At 42.3% G+C, this 25,466-nt stretch overlaps 2 protein-coding genes across 4 annotated transcripts; both read left to right on the top strand.

Annotated features, from left to right (window-relative positions):
* Window positions 1–1,023: 1,023 nt before the first annotated feature.
* Window positions 1,024–6,506, top strand: gtf2a2 (general transcription factor IIA, 2). Of its 2 annotated transcripts, none has more exons than XM_007907460.2 (4): window positions 1,024–1,151; window positions 4,023–4,127; window positions 4,784–4,910; window positions 5,720–6,506. In XM_007907460.2, exons 1-4 carry the CDS (start codon window positions 1,080–1,082, stop codon window positions 5,743–5,745), a joined length of 330 nt encoding a protein of 109 aa, XP_007905651.1. In that variant the 5' UTR covers window positions 1,024–1,079; the 3' UTR covers window positions 5,746–6,506.
* A 3,503-nt stretch (window positions 6,507–10,009) lies between these two features.
* Window positions 10,010–22,933, top strand: chrna7a (cholinergic receptor, nicotinic, alpha 7a (neuronal)). Of its 2 annotated transcripts, none has more exons than XM_007907488.2 (10): window positions 10,010–10,276; window positions 10,950–11,089; window positions 11,730–11,774; window positions 13,332–13,441; window positions 17,295–17,374; window positions 18,161–18,328; window positions 19,200–19,256; window positions 19,746–19,832; window positions 21,165–21,274; window positions 21,993–22,933. In XM_007907488.2, the coding sequence occupies exons 1-10, from the start codon at window positions 10,222–10,224 to the stop codon at window positions 22,506–22,508; spliced, it is 1,368 nt and encodes a 455-aa protein (XP_007905679.1). In that variant the 5' UTR covers window positions 10,010–10,221; the 3' UTR covers window positions 22,509–22,933. The 2 variants fall into 2 exon arrangements, with proteins under 2 accessions (XP_007905679.1, XP_007905670.1); XM_007907479.2 differs by having other exon boundaries at window positions 19,062–19,256.
* Window positions 22,934–25,466: the final 2,533 nt, after the last annotated feature.

Below are 25,466 nucleotides of genomic sequence, written 5' to 3'. Positions count from 1 at the left end.
CAAACTGTGCAAAGCTTTTTTTTTATTGCAATCATGTATTCTGTTTGATACAAGTATTCACCCATTTATCCTTCGTAAAATGGCAGCACTTTCAGTTTAACTGTATAATCAAATCCTTGGTCATCGAGAATATTAATGCCCTTCGAGATCAGCCTCAGATTGTTCCTCCAGAGTTGCAATTTCAGTCACCACGGAGGCATACCGTCAAGCGCTCTGGGACGCGACCCTACATGGTTAGAGCACTCGCTTTGCAAGTGAGAGACCTGAGTTCAATTCCAGGCAGAGGGCGAAACCTTGGGCAAGTTTCCTTACTCCACACGCCTAATAATAATCCCTCCAAAAAAACCAAAAACAATAATTAAATTGGCCATTTTCAATCTACGACTGTTTGTGGGACATTGCTGTGCGCAATTGGCTGCCGCGTTCGCCCACAAATATACAGTCAATTCACTTTACAGTCTGTTCTGTGAAGCGCTTTGGGACGTCCTCCCGACATGAAAAGCGCTATATCAAATGCAAGGATTATTATTATTATTATTATACATGAGGGGCACGACATCAGTGCAAGTTGTTGTGTCAAACAACAACAACAACAACAACAACTCGTATCCACATAGCGTCCTTCCAGGAAGTGTCTCCGAGCGCTTCCATCATTCGAATTCTTTTCAACGCGCGGAAGGACCAACGCCTAACGGAAAACCAGGAGGCCACTCATTCAGCCCATCGAGCCCGATTTACCGGGTCTCTGAATCCCAATGCCTTGGCCATTTTTATGCCACACACCTTGTGGGCCACCCCTCATAACTGTAGTCAACTCCAGCTGTACTGCAGCGCCCCTAGTGCCCGTCCTGTGCCAGACCAGAAACAATGTGGCGCTGGGGGCGACACAACAGGAGGAGGAGGGGGGGGTAGAAGAGCTGCGCGTGCGCGAACGGATGAAGGCCTGCGCGTGCGCGAACGGATGAAGCCCTGCGCGTGCGCGAACGCGAAGCGGGCCCGGAGGAGGGGGAGGGGGTTGCAGTGCGCCTGCGCGTCTCTCGGCGGGGCCGGGGGTGGGGGGGAGAGGCTGAGCGGCGGAGATGGCGTACCAGCTATACCGTAACACCACGCTGGGCAACAGCCTGCAGGAGAGCCTGGACGAGCTCATACAGGTACCGCTCCCGCCGCGCTGGCTGCAAAGGGTCGGGGGGGTGAGGGGTGAGGGGAAGGAGGCCTCGGGCTCGGCCTCGGCGGCTCTCTCTCTCGCTCTCTCTCTCTGTGCCCGATCCTCGAGTAGCTCAGACCGTGGCCTAGTGTCGCCGCCTCTCCCGCCCGCGGGCAGAGCGGCGGCGGCGGCTCCTCCTGTCTGGTTCCGACAAGCGGACGAGCGCCCACTGAATGAGAGGCTGCAAGAGAGGGGGGGGGGGGGGGCTCAAGGAGGCCTTTCGGGTCTTGGGTCAACTGGGTCTTTCCAATAAAAAATAAAACCTTTCTCTCCACCACCACCACCACCACCTGTGGAAGGCTCTTAATAATAATAATAATAATAATAATAATAATCCTTGCTTTTGATATAGCGCCTGATCACACCTTCGAGACGTCTCAAAGCGCTTCGCAGAATATACTGTGAAGTGAATTGGCCGTATATTTTGTGGGTGAAACGCGGCAGCCAATTGCGCACAGCGGCGTCCCCACAAGCAGTCGTGGATTGAGTGGCAACAACAAAATTACGTTTGTAAAGCGCCTTTCACATCGGGAGGACGTCCCAAGGCGCTGGACAGCAGAGTTTTGGACCTGATTATTATTTGCTTTTATTAAGTAATTAGGGTAAGCGATCTGTCAATCGACTTAACAACCAGGTTCCTACATAGTGCCGGGTAAACAGAGGTGTGTGGAGTGAGGAAACTTGCCCAACATTTCGCTCTGCTGGGAATCGAACCCAGGTCTCTCACTTGCCAAACGAGTGCTCCAACCACTGAGCTACAGGACTCCACAGTCTTAGTCTTAAATGTTCCCCCTTTTTGTTCTCTCTCTGAACTGGAGGATTATAGGTTCAAGCACCACCCACCCACACCTCCCTCCAGTCAGGACTTTTGAGCTCCCAGTTCAGGCTGATACCTTGATGCAGTGCTGGCTGGGCGCAGCGCTGCATTGTTGGAGGTCCTGTGCTTTGGCAGAGATGTTAAACGAGGGGACGTTAAAAGTCCCATGGTGCCATTTGAAAAGAGAAGGGAGATTCTCCCAGTATCCTAGCGAACAAACCCCCAAATAAAATCTGTTACTCACTTTATGACTGCTTATGGGACATTGCTGCTTTGACAAATTGGCTGCTATGTGTGCCGACAAATATACAGGCTATCAATTCAAACTCTGTGACATGATGAGGCACTATATTGCATACAAGGATTGTTATATTTATTATGCATATAAATGTTGCTTGCTACAGCAATTGAAATGGAATAAATCAATTGTTTGGTGTCTCACTTTGGTTTATAACTTTACAGAAATGTTTACTTGACAGATGTTAATCTAGAAATGATGGAACATTTTTGAATTGTTTGTTGTCATTTTAACACTTTCTTTTGTCACCTTGGCTTAATTGGGTTCAGATTACACCCACCCATTGAGTGTCACGGTCAGATTCAATACCATTATTGTGAATCAGAAATGTGGATGTAAGTTACATAAACATTAAAGCACACAAATGATCATAAAGTGTTACAAAATCAGGAATCTGAGCACTGCACCTTCATTAATCCCATCTACCACCTCCTCATCTTGAAGAGGTAAGATTCAATTCAACCCTGCCTTCTGTAAGAAGTTTAGCATAAGGATTATGATGGGTGGGAGGGGGGGGGACGGTAGAGAAAGATGACATAATAATTTTAAATAATCCAAATCAACTTCATTTGTTAGTTTTTTTTTACTTCTACTGACGTTTGTGGCAATTGTGTAAGGTTCCAATAATGTTAACTCTTTTTAGTGATCATTTGTGTGCTTTAATGCAGGGTTGTCCAATACGTTAGCCACTAGTGACGTGTGGCGAATTGGGAATCCAGATGTGGCGAGGTGGCATTTTTTTTATTCGTAATAGACACCATTATTGGGCATGTAATCTCAGTACATCTGAGATGTACAAAAGTAATCTCCTTTTTTGGTAAAAACGGTAAGACAAAAAGCAGTGCGTTCGACTGCTTTTTGATCGTTGTGTGTGCTATACTTCCTTGGTGATCTGCTGAAATGCTGTGTGACGTGGATGAAAATACCAGATTTCAGCACCATTGAAATATTCCTAATATTGTATGGAGTGCGGGGGAGGGACGGGGAGATATCAATCGTGGTCAGATTGAAGATTTGGGAAAACCACACCAGGCCTGCAGAAGAAAGCAAGCCCAGCCAATAACCAGCAGCTCCAACGGGGCAGCCAACAGCGTTCTGAATGGAGAGTGCCTGGGGGGCGCATGGTGGGGGTCTGGCACGTTGCACAAAAGAAAAATAGAGAAGACTGCAAGTTTTGCACCGAATGATGATAGACATGTGTGAAGTAAAGATACATGTAAACTTACATGTATGTATGTTTACCTGTATTGTCTGAATGTGTGTGTAAGACGTTTTTTAACTACAGTTCATGCATGTGGCTAAAATGGTGTTGTCCAATAGTCACACCTGTGGCTGGTCAGTGATTTCAATTTTACAATACTGTTTTAATGTATAAATGATATGCATAACACATCCACTCAAGATTTGTGATAATGGTATTGAATCTTACCTTGGTATTACAATGAAAGGAATCGTTGGAAGAATTTTCCAACGGATCATTTTGAGTTATTTGATGTGATTTCATGAATTCAAGCTTTCTGAAGCAATTTCCACCATAATCATTTTAAAATCATCACAAATACCTCTTCAGCTTACTTTTATCTTGTGTTGTAGTACTGGAGCTGATGTTTCAATTCTAGTAACTTGCCACTTCAGCAACAAAATGGCATATTGCTGTGATAATTCTATGTTAAACAACTTCTGTGAAACACTTTTTTCTATAGTCACAGCAGATCACTCCTCAGCTTGCACTCCAGGTCCTGTTGCAGTTTGACAAGGCTATTAATAGTGCATTGGCCCAAAGAGTCAGAAACAGAGTCAACTTCAGGGTAAGAAATTTATTTTATTTTACTCTGTGTTGGTGTGAAAGCATATTTATAGTCTATGCTTTACTCAGTTTTTCTCACTTGCATGTTTTGGTGGAGACTCTGCAATGTTTGGAAGTAGAGAGAGACATTTTCCTTGAAAAAATAAAGTTTACCGAACAAATAATTTGTTATCAAGTACAGATTTTTGGAATCAATTAGTTTTGCTATTGATAATTTTAAGTAGCAATCTTGATCATTTTTTTTCACAATAGTTTCTGTCTTTTACATTTTCTCTCCATTTATCTCATCTCTTTAAAGCATTTAGCTCCCTTTAAATGGAAGTTATTTATTATATTACTACAAAATCCAATTCAACTGTGCACAGCCTTACCATCTAACTTCTGCCAAATCTCTGTTCTTTCTGAGACAAGCAGCGCTCCAAACAGCGAGATGTACAAATCTCATTGAATGTTTTCCATGTAAAACTTAAGTTGGTGTAAACCACAATCAGGCTATCAATTCAAACTCTGTGAAAAAAAATGTTTTGCAATTCATTTGCCAACTTGTCATACATATATATGGGTGACTATTTTCTGCAAAGGCAATTCTAGAACTATTCACATTGGACCATTTGTGCTGTTGCAGTAATTTTTTAATGACCTGTTTTTATTTTTTAGGGTTCTTTGAATACATACAGATTCTGTGACAATGTCTGGACATTTGTCTTGAATGATGTGGAATTCAGAGAGGTCACTGAGCTTGTAAAAGTGGATAAAGTGAAGATTGTAGCGTGCGATGGCAAAAGTGAGTTGGGTTTCCATGAACCATCTGTTTGTAAAAGTATAGAAATGAGAGCTTACAATGCAAAAGGAATTGATGCTGACAGATAAACATTTATTGTGATATAGTTCCAAGTAATGTTAGTTTTTCTTGATGTAATTTTTGTCTTTGTATTTTGTAATATACATGGCTTCAAACTGAATATTGAATTTATGTCAATTTGTTCCAATAACAAATCCCAGTAGTTTATTTATTTTAATATTGCTTGTATATATATATATGTTGCTGTATTGTCTTTTGGATGAAACATTAAACCAAAGTCCTGTCTGCAGGTTCAGATGGATGTTAAAGAACCCATGATACTATTCAAAAAGAAAGGAGCTCTTCCACATGCTCTGGCCAACAATCCTCCAGATAAATTGCTCATTCATCACTTTCTGATTATTTTGTGGGATATTGCTACGTGTAAACTTGCTGCCACATTTACCAACAAATAGTCACTAAACTTATCATTAATTGCTGTGAAACATTTTGAAGCATTTCATTGTGATAAGATACTGTGTCGAATGCAAGAATTATTATTTACTGAAGAGATGCAACACGTAGAGTTTCTGCCATGTGCATTTAAAAAAATCTTGTCCCATTGTTTCAGATGCATAGTTTATAAAGCAGAAGATTCAAATGTATACACAACTAGAATGGCATTGATTTGTCTAGCTGATTCTTTTAATTTGGAATTTTTAAAATTGCATGTATGATGGGTATGAAATGTTAAAGCTGGATTTAAGAAATGTACTGTATTGCATTGAAATTGAATCTGTTTTTGTTTACAGACACTGGCTCAAATGCAACTGAGTGAATGTAAAAGTGAATTTTTTTAACAAGATCTATAACTGGATAGGTAACTCTGTGAAGACGAAACCAGACCAGCCTTATTTATGAACTATTCCAGTTATTAACGCAGTGCATCAAATTGCAGCTATTTCATTTATTACTTAACTGTGGAACAAATAATGTGAGCAAATTTGTACAGTTACACAGATGTACATTATAGGTGAGATTTACTTTTTTTATGATATGAAATCATAACTCGTAGCTTTTTTTTGGATTAATGTTTGAAATTGAAAGAAAAAACGAATAAAGTTTTACTTAAAACATTTTTGTTTACTGTTCGTGGTGGGAGGCAAAAGTAAAAGGTTGAAGCCTCACATTTATATGGTATCTGAAGTCTCATCCTTTTAAAATTTCTCAGGTGTTATGGCTTGCAGAGTATCAAGGCTATTTCCTTAACAGTCTTTCATGCAATGATGTGCATGGAGTTAAATTTTCCCAATTAATTCTACTAAAATTCTTGTTCAATTTGAAAGAAAATGTGAGTGTCTGAGACGTGTTTTGAAACAATTACAATATCAATTGTGAGAATTATTATTGATCTAGCTTTTACTCTTCTGTTACTGCACTTGAATCACATTTGAGTTAGTTTTAAGGTCACCTCTATTGGAGATTTTGTGTTTGTGTAATACTTATTTTCTGATGTTTAGAAAATAAACCCAGTGCCATGTAACCTAACTGCTTTCAAAATGAAGACAGCTAAAATACTTGCTTCTGCTTTACCAACAACGTGAGTGAATTTTATTGCATTCGCACAAAGGTTTTAAAAAATAGTACATAAAGGGTATTTTAAGTTAAAGAAAATAAACAGCATGTGAAAAGATTCACACTAAATAAGAGCGCTAAGGAAAGGTCAATTTTAATTTAGGTAAATATGAAGTTATACAGTATTATATATTTGAACAGGAAATAGCAAATGTAAATATGATAAAATAATAAAATGGGGTCCATTAGCAAAGACAGAAAAGGAAAATAAGTGACTTGGTCATTCATTTAACTTTTTCAGTCCAACAAGCAAAATGGTCAGGAAAGTAAAGATGCGCTCTTTGGGCAGCGAAATCACAAATCTCCACTGCAGCTATTTTGGTTACAAAGCCTGAAGGAAGAGGTATCGGACACAGATTTGCTTCAGCTCTGATTGCTACTTAGTAGTCCACTGCAGGTCCTTCCAACAGATTTACAAATCTGGCATGAGAGTCCTACTGTCTGACTTGTAAAGAGGTCAATCGATAAGATCTAATTTGTCGAGACATCTATTAACTGACTTTTCAGTCATAAATAGTGCAGATTTAAAGTTGGTGTTTCCTGTTGAAACATTCCGATAAGATGTTGAACACAGGGGTCTTATAGATTCTGAATTAAAAGTCACGGTTGACATTTTGCCTTCCCTATTACTCTTGATTGTGAAGGAAGCTCCTTGGACATGTATTATCAAATAAATGGTAGCTCTACCTGTCTTGCCTGACCAAAGCTGGTGTGCTATTCTTGAATCTGTGTTCAGATCTGTATTTGTGTATCAAATAGAACCGAGATCAACCTGCTACCTCTAAAACATCATACATGACTATCAATTACTGGTGACTTTTTGCAGCCTACTGTAAAATGTTATTTGAGGATATTCATTCACTAAATATACAATACTTTGCACAGAATCCTATAGATATATTACAAAATGCATTAAAAAGGGTTCAAGTTGTAAAGTAACCCACTTCCACGTGGTCTGAGGATAACCTATAAACTAGGTAGGAAAGGGCAGCCGCAATTTTTCCGAGGAATCGTTGTAAACAGCACCCTCTGCTATAAACCCGCTGAATAATCAAGTTTCTGACCCCGGGCCTCTGTTTATCTGACGTCACTGTGGGCGGGGAGGCTAGAGCAGTGCAGCGTGATAGACCTGCGAGAGACCAAGCAACAATGCTAACAACTGAAGTCAAAGGCGAGGAGCGGACCTGTTTAACACCCTCACACGGTGGTGCCGCAGACCTGGGAGGATCGATCCCCAATGTCACTGGGTGGAGCGGCACTAGCAGGAAATGGACTTTGCTCCCTTCAGAGACTCCAATGTTCTGATTGTTTGTGTGTGTGTGTCTATGTGAGTGTCTCTTTTGTGAGACACTGCTGTGCTCAATTGGCTGCCGCGTTTCTCCCACAAAACACAGTCACTACACTTTACAGTATATCTGGTGAAGCGCTTTGAGACTTCTTGAAGAAGTGATAAGGTGCTATATCAAATGTAAGGATTATTATTTCAGTTTTCAAGTGAGTCAGCGATTTACGCGTACTACCACCAATGTAGGTAGCATACTGCATTTGTTGCTCAAGGTGTGGTCTCTACATTGGGGACTGGGAGACCGATTTGCCGAACTCATCCATTCTGACCACAAGCACAGCCCTGAGCTTCTGGTTTCTTGCCACTTCAACTCTCCCTTCCACTGACCTCTCACTCCATGGTTGCTCCAATGAACCACAGCGCAAGCTTGGGGAACAGCACCTTATCTATCTGTTAGGGACCTTACAGCCCTCTGGCCTCAATATTGATTCCAACAATTTCTGACCAGAACAGTTCACCTTCCCCTCTTCTGTGACCATTACCACATCATCTGGGTCCCAGGCACACCTTTTCATTCTCCGGGCTGCCTGTTTGCAATTTCCCCCTCTGTTTTGCATTATTAACATGTCTTTAGCCCATCATCCCCTGTCCACTACCCCATTTTCTCCTTTGGCTTCCTTGCCTTGAATCCCCCTCTCTCTGTTAGCCTTTAAAAGCCTCTCCCTCTCAACATACCCCAGTTCTGACTGAGGGTGGTGGACCCAAAACGTTGACTCACTTTCCTTTCTCCATAGATGCTGCCTGACCTGCTGAGCGTTCCTAGCGACTTGTGTTTTTGTTTCAGAATTCCAGCATCTGCAGGATTTTGCGTATTATTATTATTATGTGTTTATGAGGTTCTAAGTGAGTCTGTCTCTCTCTCTCTCTCTGTTTGTGAGTGTGTCAATGTGTCTCTCTTTGTGAGTGTCTCTGTGTGAGTGTCCCATTGAAAGACATTGAAATTGTTTTTAAGACAAAACGAATGCAACTGGCTGCACAGATTTCAGTGTCCAGTCTATGGATAATGTAAAGTTATTAGTATGGGGGTTGCATCAGCCAGTGCACTTGGTCGTTCCTCCCAGTAGCTCGTCTTGTGTTGGGGATTCCTGGAAACTGTCACTAGAAGGCCTTGTTGAGCTTTCTGGTGATAGCTACAGAAGCACTTGCATATTTCATGGTGTCAAAATGTATTTGGCGTTGCAGCTCTCACGATACACATATCATGCTCAAAGATTTCACTTACTATTCATACGCTACGTTTCTCGGACCAACGGAGAGATTTTTGGAGCTTGTATTGCTGCAAATACCCCCTATTCATTTAAATAGTCCATTTAGCAAAACCTAATAAAACCTGATTTAAATGCGTTCAAATGCCTCCCAGGAGACGACTCCTTTAAAACGTATCTTTCCATCCACGCTGTCCTGAATAGCCAGTGGTAATTTTATTTAACAGCGTTTTAAAAAGGACAAATAAATAAACAGATTGTGAGGTTCACAGCAATATAACCTGTCGCGTTTGACATGTCCAATACCGATTGTGTTAATTGATGGGGTGGGATTCTGCCAACAGCCTTTCCTTAGTCGCCGGTGCTTGTTCACAGATACCATGGGAAAATGTCACAACTGTAATGAACAACGTGGCGGTGTCAGGGAAGCCATAAAATTGGTGAACACATCAATCGTGTCTGCAAAGGCAGCTCTGGTGTCTCTCTCTGTGTGTGTGTGTGTGTGTATTCTGGGTGGGAGTGGAGTGTAACACATGGTAGAAACACCAACGCCTTGTCCGACATAATTTGAAGGAGGTGGGACTGTATTTCTCACTCTCCTGATCGCTCACAGGAAGACAGACCTGCACCAGCACCAAGGTTAAACCTTGGTGCAACTCCTCCCACCCCTGCATCGTGAAGCTTGCACTATCTAATGCAACAAAACAAGGGGCTGAGAGCCATTACATCACGTAGGGGAAGCTGAGATTTACACCCTCCTCTGCTTTCCACCGAGGTAAAGCAACCCAGCCAGACAGGGTGAGCTTCTCCACGCAGAAAGAAACCTGGGAACCACAGGCACAAGGGAGCGTTTACGATTTTTCTTAAATATATTTATTATATATATATATATATATATAGCTTTCTCTCTCATGAGTGGCATCAATACGCACGCATCGTCTTCTCATCTTACGCTGTTTTCTCTCTGCCCTCCCCTTGTTATTTCTGATATAAACTGGGAGGTTTCATCCGCTGGAGCCCAGAAAGCTCTGTGCGTGTGCGTGTGTGTGTGTCTCGCCAGCCTGAGGACATTGCTCCAAACTTCTCTGAACGATTAGTCTTATTGCAGAGCTCTCCCGCAAAATAAGCCATGACTCTCCGGGATTGTGCCCTCTGGATTTTCGTATTTATCAGCTTGCTGCACGGTAAAAAAAAAAGAAATCAATCAATTCGCTACCAGTTTTGTGCATAGAGTTGGTTATTAGCGTTGTTTTTTTTTATATTGTCAAATTGCACACAGGTTGCTCGCTGCCGCTTCCAGGGATGGAGCAATCAGCGACCCAAATGGACAAGTGAGAGTTGGAAATACTTTCAGCTCAATATTGTATTTGAATCGCACCTTTGGACCGTGAGTGTTCCTGTCTACCGCTGTGTTCAGGGGTAACATCCAGTTGCAGAAAAAAAAACGCCTTTGCAAGTCAGCAGAGACGCGTGGAAATGCTCACGCGATTTGGGTGTTTAAGTATAGACTTGTCCGACATGGCCCGGTCTTAAACCGATGAGCAAAAACCCGCTTCGGCTTCAAACTTCACGTTTAGTTGAGGCAAAGCCGACGCGACTTGATGTGAATATTACAGCGGAAGGCAATTTCATTCGCCCTTAAAAGTGGGGAAGGTGCAACCAATAGTTATTGCATGTGCTGTAAACAGCATAACGGTTAAACGTATCTCTGTGCAAGTGCACGAGTGTCATTTTGCTGCGATTTTCTCTTTAATCCATACTTTACCGACACGGAACCGACTGAGGATACTGAAATCTGTTTTATTCAGAAGGTTACAAATACGCACCCGTGTGTCACTGTGGCTCCATCTCTTGCAGTGTCCAGGCAGGGCGAGTACCAGAGGAAGCTGTACAGAGAGTTGATGAGGAATTATAACAGCCTGGAGAGGCCAGTGGCCAACGACTCTCTGCCCCTCACAGTCCATCTCACTCTCGGCCTCATGCAGATCATGGATGTAGTGAGTACAGTAGCTCATCACTAAAGAATCGGGCGCACACCCCCCACCCTCCCACCCCACCCCCGACACTGCTGTCTCGCTCACAGAGCCGCAGCAATGATAGATAAAAGCAATTGGTAAAAAAAAACTGTTCCCAAAAGTCTCATGTCCGCATCGTTGTGGTGTAAGTGTGTGTGTGTGTGTGTGTTTTGGAAAAAGCACAGACAAGGGTCCAAGTGGCGAGAAAGTGTGAACCCACTGGAGATGGTGAAGGAGGAGAGACTGTGGCAGGGAGCGGGTCCTGGGGGACCAGACACTGACCACTGCAGACCCCGGGCACCAGAGAAACAAGCCCCCCCGCCCCCCCCCCCTCTCCATCCCCCCTCTTCATTTCTCTCTCTCGCTCTCTCTCTCTCTCTCTAAAAATATATACATATATTTACAACTGTGCGTCCCAGCAGAAGGAACGTCTCTTGAGGATTATTATTCAAAGAAAAAAAAACTGGCTGCGTTTTATTAATGAATGAGAACATCTGGCTGCTTGCGTTGTGAACAGCTGCCTGCGATTTTATATACATATATATATATACATTCACACTTGCACCATCCTCAGCAAGTGATTTCCTCACTCGATTCTTTTTCATACTTTTATTCATTGCAGGACGAGAAGAATCAAGTGCTGACCACCAACGTCTGGCTCCAAATGGTAAGATAATTCTAACAGTAACAGGTTGTGTATTTGTTTTTCCCCTCCCAGGCTGAGGGTGAGAATTTGCGCTCCAGTGTTTGCTCACGATATTCCTGCGAAAGGGAACTTGGATGCACGTTTCACAGCCACTCTGGGACCCAAACTGAAGCGCCTTTGTGGATCCGCTTATTAACGAGCACATGATTTACGCTCAAGTTGCTCCAAGAACGACACAACCCTCCTGTATGGGGTAATGAGAAAAGGTCGGCCAAAGGAGAGGAGCGACACACACACACACACACACACACACACACACACAAATACAGCCTTCAAACCGGATTTCAGTGGAGGAACAGTCAGCTGCACCCTTAGATCGAGGACTGGAAGTGTTCGCACTTCTTCCCTTCCTCCCAGAGGAGATGCTGTGGAGACCCACCAGTTAGGGAGAGTGTAAGGTATAACGGAGGGGATCGCTGAGGGAAGGAAGCGCTGAGCGGTGTGGACGATTCCTATCGCACTTTGTTAGGATTTTTTAAAAAAAAAATAAAAGCAAAGCCTCGTTTCATCTCTCTTTAAAATTCACAGCAGAGCATACGTGCATTTGAAACACAGCAGGTGGGATAGTGTGAGTGAGCTCAGGGAGCTAACACTCTCTGCCTGTCAGCCTCTGGTCTTTTTCTCTGAACACAGGAAAAGGCTGTGACTGGAGCTGATGTGCACAACAGCGAGTTACATTTTGTATAACCCCTTTCACGTTGGGAGGACGTCCCAAGGCACTGGACAGACACAGATTTGGACCTGATCTTGGGGTTGGGGTCAGGAGGAGTGGAGGGCAGGGGTTTGGAGGGTGAGTGAAGACTCGATCGAAGAAGAGGATCTTGGAAAAAATACCAGAGCAAAAGGCATCACCACCTTGATCCATAATGCACACACGCACACACACTCTCCCTCTTACTCAAGCATTCAGATAGTGCAGAGGGATCACAGGTTGTAGCGTGGATTACTGGCAGATGTACTGTAGTGGCCAAGCCAGAGAGCTAGCTAGCTGTGCAGCAGATCTCTATATGGATTTGTTTGGGATGAAGGTCAATAGAGCAAAGCAATGAATTGGAGTCGATCACTTGTCACTCTTCACTGTATTTTGGAAGAAAGCCTGGGTTCCAGGGAGTGGACCAGTGCCCTCCCAATTCTCTCGGGATTCTCTCTCAACAGTGAGCGAGCATGAGGCTGCACAGGGAAAGGCAACTCTGGTTCTCAAGTCAGCATTGGTTCGAGGTTCTTGCAAAGACCTGAAGCTGTGGTTGCTGAAGACAGTTTGGGCAGTAATGAGTTCACGTCACCCATCTGAAACTTATGTAGGAACATCAGAGAAAAGTGGCACAAACAGGTGCCAGGCCATTGTGAAGCTCGTTACATGGAACACATGCCCTCTTCCATCATACCATCTAATATGGGAGTACATGACAGGGGTAGGGACTGTGGTACAAAAAAAATTATGTAGTCACAAGAGCTATCATGCATGCAAATCAAAATGATTAATACAGTATTCTTGTTTTGCTTTTTCTCCCATTTTAGCAATGGAATGATTACTATTTACAATGGAATGTGTCTGAGTACCCTGGAGTAAAGAATGTCAGGTTCCCTGATGTGAACCTTTGGACTCCAGATATTCTTCTATATAACAGGTATTTCCATCTTACAAATGCAACCTACCTATGAGTTACTTAAAAAAACTTCACTACTACTAATAATAATAAATGCAAGAACCTGAGGAGCAAAGGGATTTGCGAGTTATATAGGTTATTGAAAGTGACATCATAAGTCACAATGAACAGAAAACTAATTGAATACTGGGTTTTATACACAGGAGCATAGAGTACGAAAGTAAAGCAATAATGTTAAGTTTGTATAAATCTTATGTTAGGCCACAACTGGAATATTGTATCCAGTTTTGAGGCATTTCACTTTAGGAAAGATGTGAAGGCCATAGGGGGCTGCAGAGGAGGTTTACAAGAATGATTTCCGGGGCTAAAGGGCTTCAGTAATTAGAAGAGATTGGAGAGGCTGGCCCCATTTTCATTGTAGTGGACAACTTAAATGTACAAAATGATGAGGGTTTTTGTTAGGGTAAATAGGGAGAAATTATTTCTCCATTAAGTCAATAACCTAGGGACATAATTATAAGATAGTCACAAAAAGAGTGAAAGAGGAACTTAGGAGGAACCTTTTCACCCAGAGAATGGGAGGGCAGTGGGATTTAAGTGATCTCCTTGCTCTGTGAGCTGGTGCGGAGTCGGCTGGGCTGAATGGACTCCTTCTGTGCTGCAGATTTCTATGTTTCTATAACAATCCTTGCATTTGATATAACACCTTTCATGTTAGGAGCCTGTCTCAGGGCTGTCTCAAAGCCTTCACAGAATTTACTGTAAAGTGTTAACTGTATATGTAATGAAACAAAAACTTTTGTGGAAGATCTGTAACCCACCCAAAAGTAGCACAGCAGTACATTTTGACAAATTACGATCTTTTGGCAGATGATCACAGATTGGCAGTAAAGGAAGATGAATAATGTATAGATTTATACAGAAATCTGTATTGCATATGGAGACTTAAAATAAGGATTGCAGTGTATTTGTCATTTGGATTCCTTGTGAGATTGGGTTGAATCATACTGGGCATGTTTATTTATAAATGTGTGTGGGGGTAAATGTCAGAGCCAATGATCAAGATGTGTTTCTGATATGTGCTGAGCTTGTGATGTTTATCACAGAAAATGAAAGCTGTGCAGACACTTGCAGTGTTTAGTATGCAACCTTGGTCTAACAGCACATTTCTTATATTGGAGGAAGGTTGAGTAATTATTTCAGCTGGACCATGTACTGCACATATCTGGAGCACAAAGCCTTGTGTATGATTCTTTGACTGTGTAAAATGATTTTCACAATTCTATCACATGGTAATTTTACTGATCAGAAGAGAATCACATACTTTCCCACCAAGGTTAGTAAATTTACAACAACTTACATTTATATAGTGCTCTTCACATGAGTAGCACCTCAGAGCCCTTAAGGAAACTGGAGAGATTTAGAAGTTACCAAAAATAGAACACTCAGTTTGGTTTGGAGACTCTTAAACATGGTGATGGGTTTCCGCCTGTGTCGGACACTAGGCTGACAAAAAAACATGTAGATGAATACCTTGCCAAAATCATCAAAAATGTGTGACAACAGTAAAACAAGGAAACAAGATCTTGGAGTACTCAGGATGTTATTATTTACATTGTGCATAAGTGATGCAGTGACTCTTGGATCATAAATTGCCCTAGTTAACTTGGACAGGTTGAGGCTGAGTATAATCCTTTTATTTCTGCCTTGGCTGAGATTAGCTAATTCAGCAAACGGGAGATGAACCTGGGGCAATGGTCTGGCTGTTGATTTTGTTAGTTTCATTTTGTGGTTTAGCCCTGTGGTATCAGTGAGTGACAGCGATGGTGATGGAAGATTTTTTTGTACCGTTTTTACTTCAGAACACTTATTGATGGCATTACCATGGTTACAACATTAAAGAAACTTGATTTATTTATTCTCTTGTTTATGTGGAATGCCTTTTATATTCTGTATATCTGAACATAAGCATATTTCAGATGCCTGGTTCAGGCATGTACATCACAAGACTTTCTATTGCATGAGTGTCGCACTGAAATCTGGAAGTGTTATGACATTGCTGTGCTGATTCTCTGGTCTCAAAAACAGATCTTCGCAAAAAGAATGCCGGGGGGGAGGGGGGTGGTTGGGAGGTGATTGAGTGAGAGAATCACAGCAAGTTATGTCGCAGCTGTTGATTTGCCTGGTTGGTAGTGGTATTATGAACCTGAAACTCAGCATTAATGTACAAATTCAATATCAGAGAGAAAGATACAATCACAGGGACATCAGGTACAATTGCTTCCTGAATTGGGTAAATTGCAAATAGTTACAGTAATTGTGCAGTGGGCTTTCTTATTCGCACGTGATGTGTGTGAAATATCCAAGGTGCATGAATCCTGAACTGTTACTTAAAATGAATATAAAGTGCATCAGCAGAAAATAGAATGCTACATTTTAGTTCACTGAAGAGAACACCAGAGGGGAAACTCTCTTGAGTTATGACCTATTTGGAATAACAATTCCATTCTGCATTCATTATTTGCTCTTCAGTCAGTTTGGAGATGATCCTTATATACAGGGCTTTTAATTTAAACAAAAGGAATCCATCCTGAATGCATTAGCAAACACCTATGATACTGAACAAAAGATGTGTGCGATTCGTTTCCATCATGCATGGGGTTTCCTGAGCGCTGGGTGTTCCTAATGAGTTATTTAATCATCTTGAAATAAGGCTGATGATGTAAAATATACAGGAATCATACGCCTTGCATTCTGAAACCTCGAGGACAGAAGCTTTGCTGTACATCTATAACTCCGATTTGTATGTCTTGGCATTGAGTGGGCAATGCATCTCCGAAGTTTACGTGATGCTTACCTGCTTTTCGGATTGTGAGCTACTTCGTGAACATAGGTTTGTCTAATGGTGTAAAAGCTGCTATATTGATTGTCTGGAATTTGTAATGTGCTGAATTGACAAAAGTAAAAATGCGCTTGATCACGCATGGAGCTGTATGCAACCTGAGAATTTGGGGCGAAGGGCGTCTTGGGATGTTGGGAAAGATATTTAATCATGCGGGACAGGGCACATTGGTGGAAGCGGTATTGGAGAATTTGGAGAGCAGTTTGGTTTTCCTGCAAGACCCCACCAGCCGGCAAGAAGAAAAAGAGGTGCTAACAACAGCTTGCATTTACATAGTGCTCCTCACGCAGAGTAGTATCCCAGAATGCTAAGATTAAATATGGCATAATTCCATTGAGATAACAAGATTCATTTGGATGAAGAAGAACTTTTGGCTTCAATCTTGTAGAATTCCCAGACTGATGTTCTTAGCATCGCTAGAGCAAGCTGTGCCTTAAATGTGTCCAGTGTCCTGGCCTCAACAACCCTTTCTGGGGGAGCATAACATGGACTTAGCTATACCGGTGTGTAGCTATACATAACGAGCTATACCTGTGTATAGAAGCAATGGGCGCACTAAGGGGAAGCACTTTCGAACATAGTTATTCTTATATGCACTGAAGACACACACTTTTAAAGCATTTTTATTGTGCAAATGTCGTTGAGTAGTATTTTGAGTGATTAAATGTGACCTTGAGAGAGGTTACATTTATGTGGACAACTGAAACACACTGTGTTAATGTCTGCTGATATTGATTCATTTTCCTTATTCTTGTTAATCAACAGCTTAAACAAAAATCGACCTCCCAAAAAACAAAAGAGCATTATTTAAATGTGATATTTTGTACTTTTATTTTCAAAACATCTCAATGATATAGACATTCTTAAGAATATCTGCCCTGATCTAACATTCTTCTCTCTATGGCAATAATAGGGTGTGGTATTTAACTGTGCATAGAAATCTACTTACAATTAAATTCTTCTTCTCTGAAGTGCTGATGACCGGTTTGATGCCACGTTTCATACCAATGTTTTAGTGAATTCAACAGGACACTGCCAGTGGATACCACCAGGTAGATGCTAAATTCTATCGATTGCAATTTAGTTAAAAACTTTGCTATGCTTCCTGACCAGTGGTGTATAGTATAGGCACTCTAGCCAATTAGGGCAACTAGTGCCTTCTCTTATTCATCAAACCTGCTGCTTTAGATCAGGGGTGAAGGTGCCTATTTCTGTTTTTCTTGAGCTTCAATTAATATACATTGATTTAGCCTACACTGTAGTCCTTGTGTAGTAGTTAGTTTGCCCTTTGAAGTGCTAATTCAGTGAACAATGCACCAGGCGCTCTTCTCTATTTTGTCCAAGTAACCATTCTTCCTGCATTCAAATCCTCCATGAATTTAATATTTGAGTTAAATCATGTGGGGTTATGATCTAGCCAGAGACTTTGTCTTCGCCCAAGATCCACATGAACACACTCGTCAATACGTTTCATCATAGGTATTGACAAGTGTGTTTGTGTGGATCTTGAGTAAGATGGTAGTTTGTATCTCTGGTGGTGAGAGATACTTCTATGTTGACCTTGGAGTACTGTTGGTATTGGTTTTGCTGCAGAGTTACTGGTTTAAGCAGCTTTCTGCAGAATTGATGCTTTGCATAAACAAAAGTCAAAAATTCAGTGTCAATTAGAGATGATTTATTCTGACGTTCAAAATTGTGGCTTGCATCTATCATGGTTGCCAGATATTCTGAGCGCACTAATAGGTTCATGGAGGATTTGAATTAGAAATTTGTCTCCCGATTAATTTAAATCTCTGTCTTTATGGAATTTTGAACTTTTTTTTGTTGCAAACATTTAGGGATTATGAAAAGTTCTTGCTACATAGATGTGCGTTGGTTTCCCTTTGACATCCAGAGGTGTGATCTTAAATTTGGCTCTTGGACCTATGATGGCTGGCTGCTAGACCTGCAGATGCTAGATGCTGACATCAGTGGCTACATTCCCAATGGGGAGTGGGATCTTGTGGGTAAGCACAGTTGTAACTTCATAAACAACTTCATGCTTGCATCAGAATTTCTATGAACTGAAATGCAAAGTCCTTTCGCATCTTTTTACTGCTTTCATTACACTCCGCCTTTACACAGAGTATCCATTCAGGTCTATTTCTGATGAGCTGTATAATGCTGCACTCACTGCATCAAATAATTTCATTCTCACACCTTGTAGAGTTAATTATTTAGCAAAAACTACAATGATTACTTATTAAAAACTACAATAAGCAGAGGAATAAGTCATCAGCCTTCTTTAGTAGGAGAACACATATCAAGGCTACCTGGTATTTTCAACAGTTCAAATAGCTTTAATAGAACACTAGTAAATTTCTATCATTTGAACCCAGAGAGCACAAGTTTCACTTTGGTTGAGCAATCAATAGAAGCCATGTTTCTCAGGTTTGGTTTGTTTATACCTTATAAGCCTCCTTTCAATACTGAATGCATGTCACAGAAGCGCTGTGTATAATGAGTTTGAATTTCAAACAGAATATTATATTCTTTAACATTAGCATTCACATTGAATCACTTCACAGATGAATATTCTGCTATCTGACTCAAGCCTCTCATAATGAATGATACAAATAAGTACAATGAATAAGCAAAATAATTATGATTACGCATTTTTTGTCTCTTGCTTTCCATTTTCTGTCTTCAAAGAAATGTTGGTCTTTGTTTTAATATTGTATTTAATGTGTTTATATTCAGGAATGCCTGGGGAAAGAACTGAATCATTCTATGAATGTTGTCAGGAGCCATATCCTGCCGTAACCTTCACTGTTGTTATGAGACGCAGGACACTCTACTATGGATTAAACTTGCTCATTCCCTGTGTCCTTATCTCAGGCCTGGCTTTGCTGGTCTTCTTGCTACCTGCTGACTCCGGGGAGAAAATTTCTTTGGGTAAATTAAGATGAATCCAAATCATTCTTGAATGCTTTTAGCATCAGTTTTCAGTGCAACCTTGATTGTCTGGCACTCATTTTTTGTCTTGTAAGCAATCAATCTGTATCAATAATGTGATCTGATGTGTAATGGCTATGTAACCAGTAAGAGACGGTCACCCTCAGGTAACCTTATGTATCAATAGCACAATCAGACCTAAGTACAGAGATCTGAAATAATTAGATTGTCACTTTTGGAATATCTTTCCATATAAAAGCCATTTAGAATGTTTGACTGTGTTAAAGGTAATACTCTATTGGGGGTTAGTTTATCTACACCCAGGTCGGCCAGAGCAATGCTCTGTATAAGCGCAGTATCTCTTTCAATCAATCATTTGCAACAGTTATTTTGGAGTGAGGTTTGAAGAAGTATCGAAACAGAGGAAAAAAAAATTATTTCTCTCCGATATAATAAGCACGTTTAGCATTAAAGTGTTTTTCTTTGCAGGGATCACAGTTTTATTATCACTTACTGTCTTTATGCTCCTTGTGGCAGAGATCATGCCTGCAACTTCAGACTCTGTCCCATTAATTGGTAAGTTATAGTTAAGTAGTCTATGCATTATCCCTACCTGCAGGGATAGGTTAAGGGTCCAGGTAGGAGTGAAATATGAAATAATATCACTTTAAAGAGCAGGAATAATTTTTAAAAAAATGTTCTAATTATAGCTCATAAAATGCATCCATGCTTCAAGATATTTATTTATTTATTACTCTCATGTATCCAAGGCTTGGTATCCACCTTGATTGATATGCATAAAAGTAAGCAGCTGCTTACTTGCACCTGCTGTGCAAGCTCTACTCTTCCAACTGATGGAACCATTGCTCAAACAGTAGGGATGTGTGTCCTAACTGTGGGCAGGAAGATGATGGCAATGTTCTCATGCATTTCATGCTGAGATGTGCTGCGTGCCAGAAAGCTCTCTGAGAATAAACTTGCTATCTACCCAGTGAGGGCTCAAACCTGAGCTTATCAGTGTTGTGTTCTCAACAAACAATGTGTAGAACACTCTTTTATTTCAGCTCACAAATTGCAAATCCAAAACAGTCCAACCAAAAACCCTCTACTCAGTTCTCCCTACTTGCTGCTTTTCTACCTCCTGATCCCCTTCCATTGGTCCGAGTCAATTGATCCTTATTGTCTTAAGAGTATCCAACGATCAAATATCAAATGACCAACTTTTAACTATCCCCCCTCCTCCCTTGGGAATAGCCCAATTTTGTTGTTCACGTATGCAGCATTCCAAAATTGGAATTTTTGCATTTTCGGCCATGATGATGTGTGAAGTGGAATGTAAATCGGGCTTCCTGCTCTACTACTGGGAAGAGTATTGTTTGGCTCCCAGCAGTAGCACAGCACAAACTTGCACTGTTTTAATACCTGATATAATCTCGCTGTTACATTCATCAAAACACAAAGTGCCCAAATAATTAAGGCTTCACTAATTTTCTCATAATAAAATAGCTGTGCAATATGTGTAATGTTCAGAAAGTCTCCCCAGTCAATTTGCATCTTAGTCAAGGATAAGCTGTTTCCAGTGAGAGCAGATGTACGTTGTCTGCTTTAGTTTCTCTCCTCATCTCTCTGTGCATGTCTGATTTCTTTACAAGTATAGCTACCCTCATGTACATTCCTGTTGCAAATCTGTTTTGACAGAACAGCCAGAAGAACTGTAACCTATTTTTTGACCCATTGTCATATACCATTTCATTCAAAATTTGTTTTACCTAAAAAACGTGTTTCTAAATCTTGGGAGTTTCATTTCTGTTGTTTGATTCGTCAATTATCCCATTTCCCCCCCTTTTTTTAGATTATGGCATTTTTTATTCAACATTATTTATTAATGTACATGTTGTTTCTTTACAGCTCAATACTTTGCCAGCACTATGATCATTGTCGGTCTGTCAGTGGTTGTCACTGTTTTTGTGTTGCAATATCATCACCATGATCCAGATGGTGGCAAAATGCCGAATTGGGTAAGTGCTAATAAATCAGTAAACCTTTTTATCTTTCTAATGTACAGTCCAGCCCATAATAATAGTCCTTGCATTTGATGTAGCGCCAATCACATCGGGAGAAGATCTCACTGCGCTTCATAGAAATTACTGTAAAGTGTAATAATGCCATGTTTGGGACAAGGACAATGACACGCACAGTAATGTCACACACTATGTTCATGGCACTTTTATTAGAATAAAAAATAAAAAGAAACCATTCAAGATTTTCATAAATATAAACTTCCCTGAGATTATGAAAATTATTGCTACTTAGCTGTTGGTATCAGGGTATTTTTAGTTATTTAATTAATCAGAAATATTACTATCATTCACCATCATGATCCAATCCTCTGGAATTTCTCTTGAGCTTCACAGGATTTGCTGTAACGTGTAATAACAGTGGGATTTGTAGGTGAACATGGTAGCCAATTTGCAAACTCTGGAAAATATCCACGAGAACTCACAATCATCTGAGTCAATTATTTTTAGAGTCATAAAGTTATGTAAAAGAATAAATACGGAATTATAAAGAACACCCGATTCCTGGAACCCTGGGTGTATCTGGAACACAACAGTTGTTGTTGAATAGCGTAGGTTCCTCTAGATAGATGATAAGAGTTTTGTTCCACCCAGTTGATGTGTGGGTACATATACAGTATACTGAAGAAATTCTAACAATTTTGTTATTCGTTTATAGACTAGGAACATTTTGTTGAACTGGTGCGCCTGGTTTCTGCGCATGAAAAGACCAGGTGAGGATAAAGTTCGCTCAGCTTGTAATCAAAAGCAGCGACGATGCAGTGTGTCCAGTGTGGAGATGAATACTGTGCCTGGCCAGCAATCTGTCAATGGAAATCTACTCTATATTGGCTACAGGGGTATGGGAGGAATTCACTGCACCCCAACCACCGATGACTCGGGGGTCATCTGTGGTAGAATCGATTGCCCTCCAACGGAGGATGATCACTTAATCCACAACTGTCACCCTTCTGACCCAGAACTGTCTAAAATCTTGGATGAAGTAAGGTACATTGCCACCAGGTTTAGAGACCAAGATGAGAATGACTCTATATGTAATGAGTGGAAATTTGCAGCCTCTGTAGTAGACAGATTATGTCTTGTAGCTTTTTCTGTTTTCACGATCATCCTTACTATAGGTATTTTGATGTCTGCCCCAAACTTTGTTGAGGCAGTGTCCAAGGATTTTGCTTAACACATTACAATGTGCCACGAATTACACTAATACATCGTTGCTGTTCTATAATAAAGTGATGTTTTAAATGAAGAGGAAGAAATTGTGTATTGAATTTGAGGTGCATAGTCCAATGCTTGCCCTGTGAATGTTATGTGGGTCACAAAATGTGATCCCAAGTGCCATATTTAATGAAATTCACTAAAGTCAACTCTAATGAATTGGACACATGTCAAGTCTAAAGTGGATTAAACTCAAGCCTTCAAGTTATTTTTATTCTTGTGATCTTCTGGTTCACTTTGATTTCAAACTGATGATATCAAATGACAAAACATATAAGGTTCAAAAAACGCTCTTAATCTAATTTCACTTATTGCAAAAATCCTGTTTAGTTGTAAGACTCTTAAGAACAATATCTACTGCTGAACAAGCAAATATATAATAATAATCCATGCATTTGATGGAGCATCTTATCACATCATTGAAGCGTCTATATTGTAAAGTGGATTGACTGTGTATTTTGTGGGCAAAACATGGCATCCAATTGTGCACAGCACTGTCCCACAAACGGTTGTGGATTGAGTAACCAATTTGTTTTGAGGGATTATTACCCCCAGAATGCGATCCACCAATCAACTAACAACCAGGTTCCTAATTACTGCTAGGTAAACAGAGGTGTATGAAGTGAGGAAAGTTGCCTACGGTTCACCCTACCCAGGAAACAAACCCGGGTCTTCTCACTTGCCACTGTGCTATGGGAATCCACAAATAAAACACATGCTTGTTACATATATTTGTCTCATGACATTGTTCAGCTTGGATGGTTCTTTGCTGGTTCTTTGTTATAAACTACTTTAATAACTCAACACTGATGAGCAAAATTTTCTGGTGTGATAGTGGCATTGGTTCAATGTTTTAAGAGTAATAGCAATGCATATCATTTGGTTAAAATTCAGATGTATATTTTGTATTTTGTGTCTTGATAAGAGTTTGAGACGGTTAGATATTTTTCTACATTTTTGTATTGCCATTTATGGCATTTTCAAAATAACATTGTCCTAATATATCTATCATGAAATCTGTTTTCCCAAATAAAGATATTAACCAGCACCAAAAATTTCCCTTTTATACTTTAAGACTATCTCCTTGAATACCATCCCTTCTAAGATCACACTTAGGGATTTGCTGTACTATGAATTAGTTAGGACTTTACGTCTCTATTGAATTTGGACAAATCCACAAAACAAAAATGAAACTTTACATAGGAGACATCACCAGTAGTATTAATATAAAGGGAATCCAGTAGTTACCCCAGTGGTACCCCAATGCACAGTCTGAAGTTCCCACGCTTTGGCTCTTGCCAACCTGTGGCTAATACTCTCTGGAATTAGCTAAGCAGGATGTGTCCCTCCAGGGAGAGCACTCGCAATCACATTTCCAATAAACATTTCTGGAATTTCGACGTGTAGGTGGCATGCATGGAACTGTTTGGTTTGGCTACTCTTAAAGCAGAGTGATAGGTTGCCCCACGTGTCAGTCCCCCCACCGGCCCCTTTGAAGGCCTTATCTTAAGTTTCAAAAGTACTTCAATCTAAATCTGGTCACTCTGTTACCCCATAGGAGGTGAACGCGTGGTATTGGTGCACTTTGGGCTAACAAAATCGTGGATTAGTTTCTGGTAAACCCCTGGGGATGTTGTTGAGCTGCGGGGAGGTAAGCCTAAGCCTAATACATTCCAGAATTAGGTCAACAGGACACGTCCCACCGGGGGGGGGAGAGAGAGTGTGCATTTCGTTCCAACAATTTATCCTGGGGAATTTCCACGTGTCGGTGGGATCCCGGGTGGGTGAGGGGGAATTGCTGCGTGTGGGTGGGATCCCGGGTAGGGGGCGGGGGTGGGGAATTGCTGCGTGTGGGTGGGATCCCGGGGGGGGGGGGAATTGCCGCATGTGGGTGGGATTCCGGGGGGGGAATTGCCGCGTGTGGGTGGGATTCCGGGGGGGGAATTGCCGCGTGTGGGTGGGATCCCGGGTGGGGTGGGGGAGGGGGAATTGCCGCGTGTGGGTGGGATCCCGGGTGAGGTGGGGGGGGGGGAATCGCCGCGTGTGGGTGGGATCCCGGGTGAGGTGGGGGGGGGGAATCGGCGCGTGTGGGTGGGATCCCGGGTGAGGTGGGTGGGGGGGGAATCGCCGCGTGTGGGTGGGATCCCAGGTGAGGTGGGGGGGGGGGGAATCGGCGCGTGTGGGTGGGATCCCGGGTGAGGTGGGGGGGGGGGAATCGCCGCGTGTGGGTGGGATCCCGGGTGAGGTGGGGGGGGGGGAATCGGCGCGTGTGGGTGGGATCCCGGGTGAGGTGGGTGGGGGGGGAATCGCCGCGTGTGGGTGGGATCCCGGGTGAGGTGGGGGGGGGGGGGAATTACCGCGTGTGGGTGGGATCCCAGGTGAGGTGGGGGGGGGGAATCGGCGCGTGTGGGTGGGATCCCGGGTGGGGTGGGGGGGGGGGAATCGGCGCGTGTGGGTGGGATCCCGGGTGGGGGAGGCGGTAATCGCTGCGTGTGGGTGGGATCCCGGGTGGGGTGGGGTGGGGTGGGGGGTAATCGCTGTGTGTGGGTGGGATCCCGGGTGGGGTGGGGTGGGGTGGGGGGTAATCGCCGCGTGTGGGTGGGATCCCGGGTGGGGTGGGGTGGGGGTAATCGCTGCGTGTGGGTGGGATTCCAGGTGAGGTGGGTGGGGGGGAATCGCCGCGTGTGGGTGGGATCCCAGGTGAGGTGGGGGGGGGGAATCGGCGCGTGTGGGTGGGATCCCGGTGGGGTGGGGGATCGCCGGTGTGGGTGGGATCCGGGGGGGGGGGGGGGGAATCGCCGCGTGTGGGTGGATCCCGGGTGGGGTGGGGGGGGGGTAATCGCGCGTGTGGGTGGGATCCCAGGTGAGGTGGGTGGGGGGAATCGCCGCGTGTGGTGGGATCCAGGTGAGGTGGGGG

Source organism: Callorhinchus milii, unplaced genomic scaffold (assembly GCF_018977255.1).
Source record: "Callorhinchus milii isolate IMCB2004 unplaced genomic scaffold, IMCB_Cmil_1.0 Scaffold26, whole genome shotgun sequence".
Classification (NCBI taxonomy): Eukaryota; Metazoa; Chordata; class Chondrichthyes; order Chimaeriformes; family Callorhinchidae; genus Callorhinchus; species Callorhinchus milii.
The sequence above is the reverse complement of the archived record's forward strand: the minus strand, read 5'-3'. Positions and strand labels throughout refer to the sequence as shown.

What these genes read in the sequence shown, in the direction of transcription:
- gtf2a2 (XM_007907460.2), top strand. Translation starts at nt 1,080, where the DNA reads ATGGCGTACCAGCTATACCGTAACACCACGCTGGGCAACAGCCTGCAG. An exon ending in GAAACAGAGTCAACTTCAGG is followed by an intron (nt 4,128 to 4,783) that starts GTAAGAAATTTA and finishes TTTATTTTTTAG; the next exon opens with GGTTCTTTGAATACATACAG. An exon ending in TGTAGCGTGCGATGGCAAAA is followed by an intron (nt 4,911 to 5,719) that starts GTGAGTTGGGTT and finishes TTTTGTTTACAG; the next exon opens with ACACTGGCTCAAATGCAACT.
- chrna7a (XM_007907479.2), top strand. Translation starts at nt 10,222, where the DNA reads ATGACTCTCCGGGATTGTGCCCTCTGGATTTTCGTATTTATCAGCTTG. An exon ending in ATTTATCAGCTTGCTGCACG is followed by an intron (nt 10,277 to 10,949) that starts GTAAAAAAAAAA and finishes CATCTCTTGCAG; the next exon opens with TGTCCAGGCAGGGCGAGTAC. An exon ending in GATATTCTTCTATATAACAG is followed by an intron (nt 13,442 to 17,294) that starts GTATTTCCATCT and finishes TCTTCTCTGAAG; the next exon opens with TGCTGATGACCGGTTTGATG.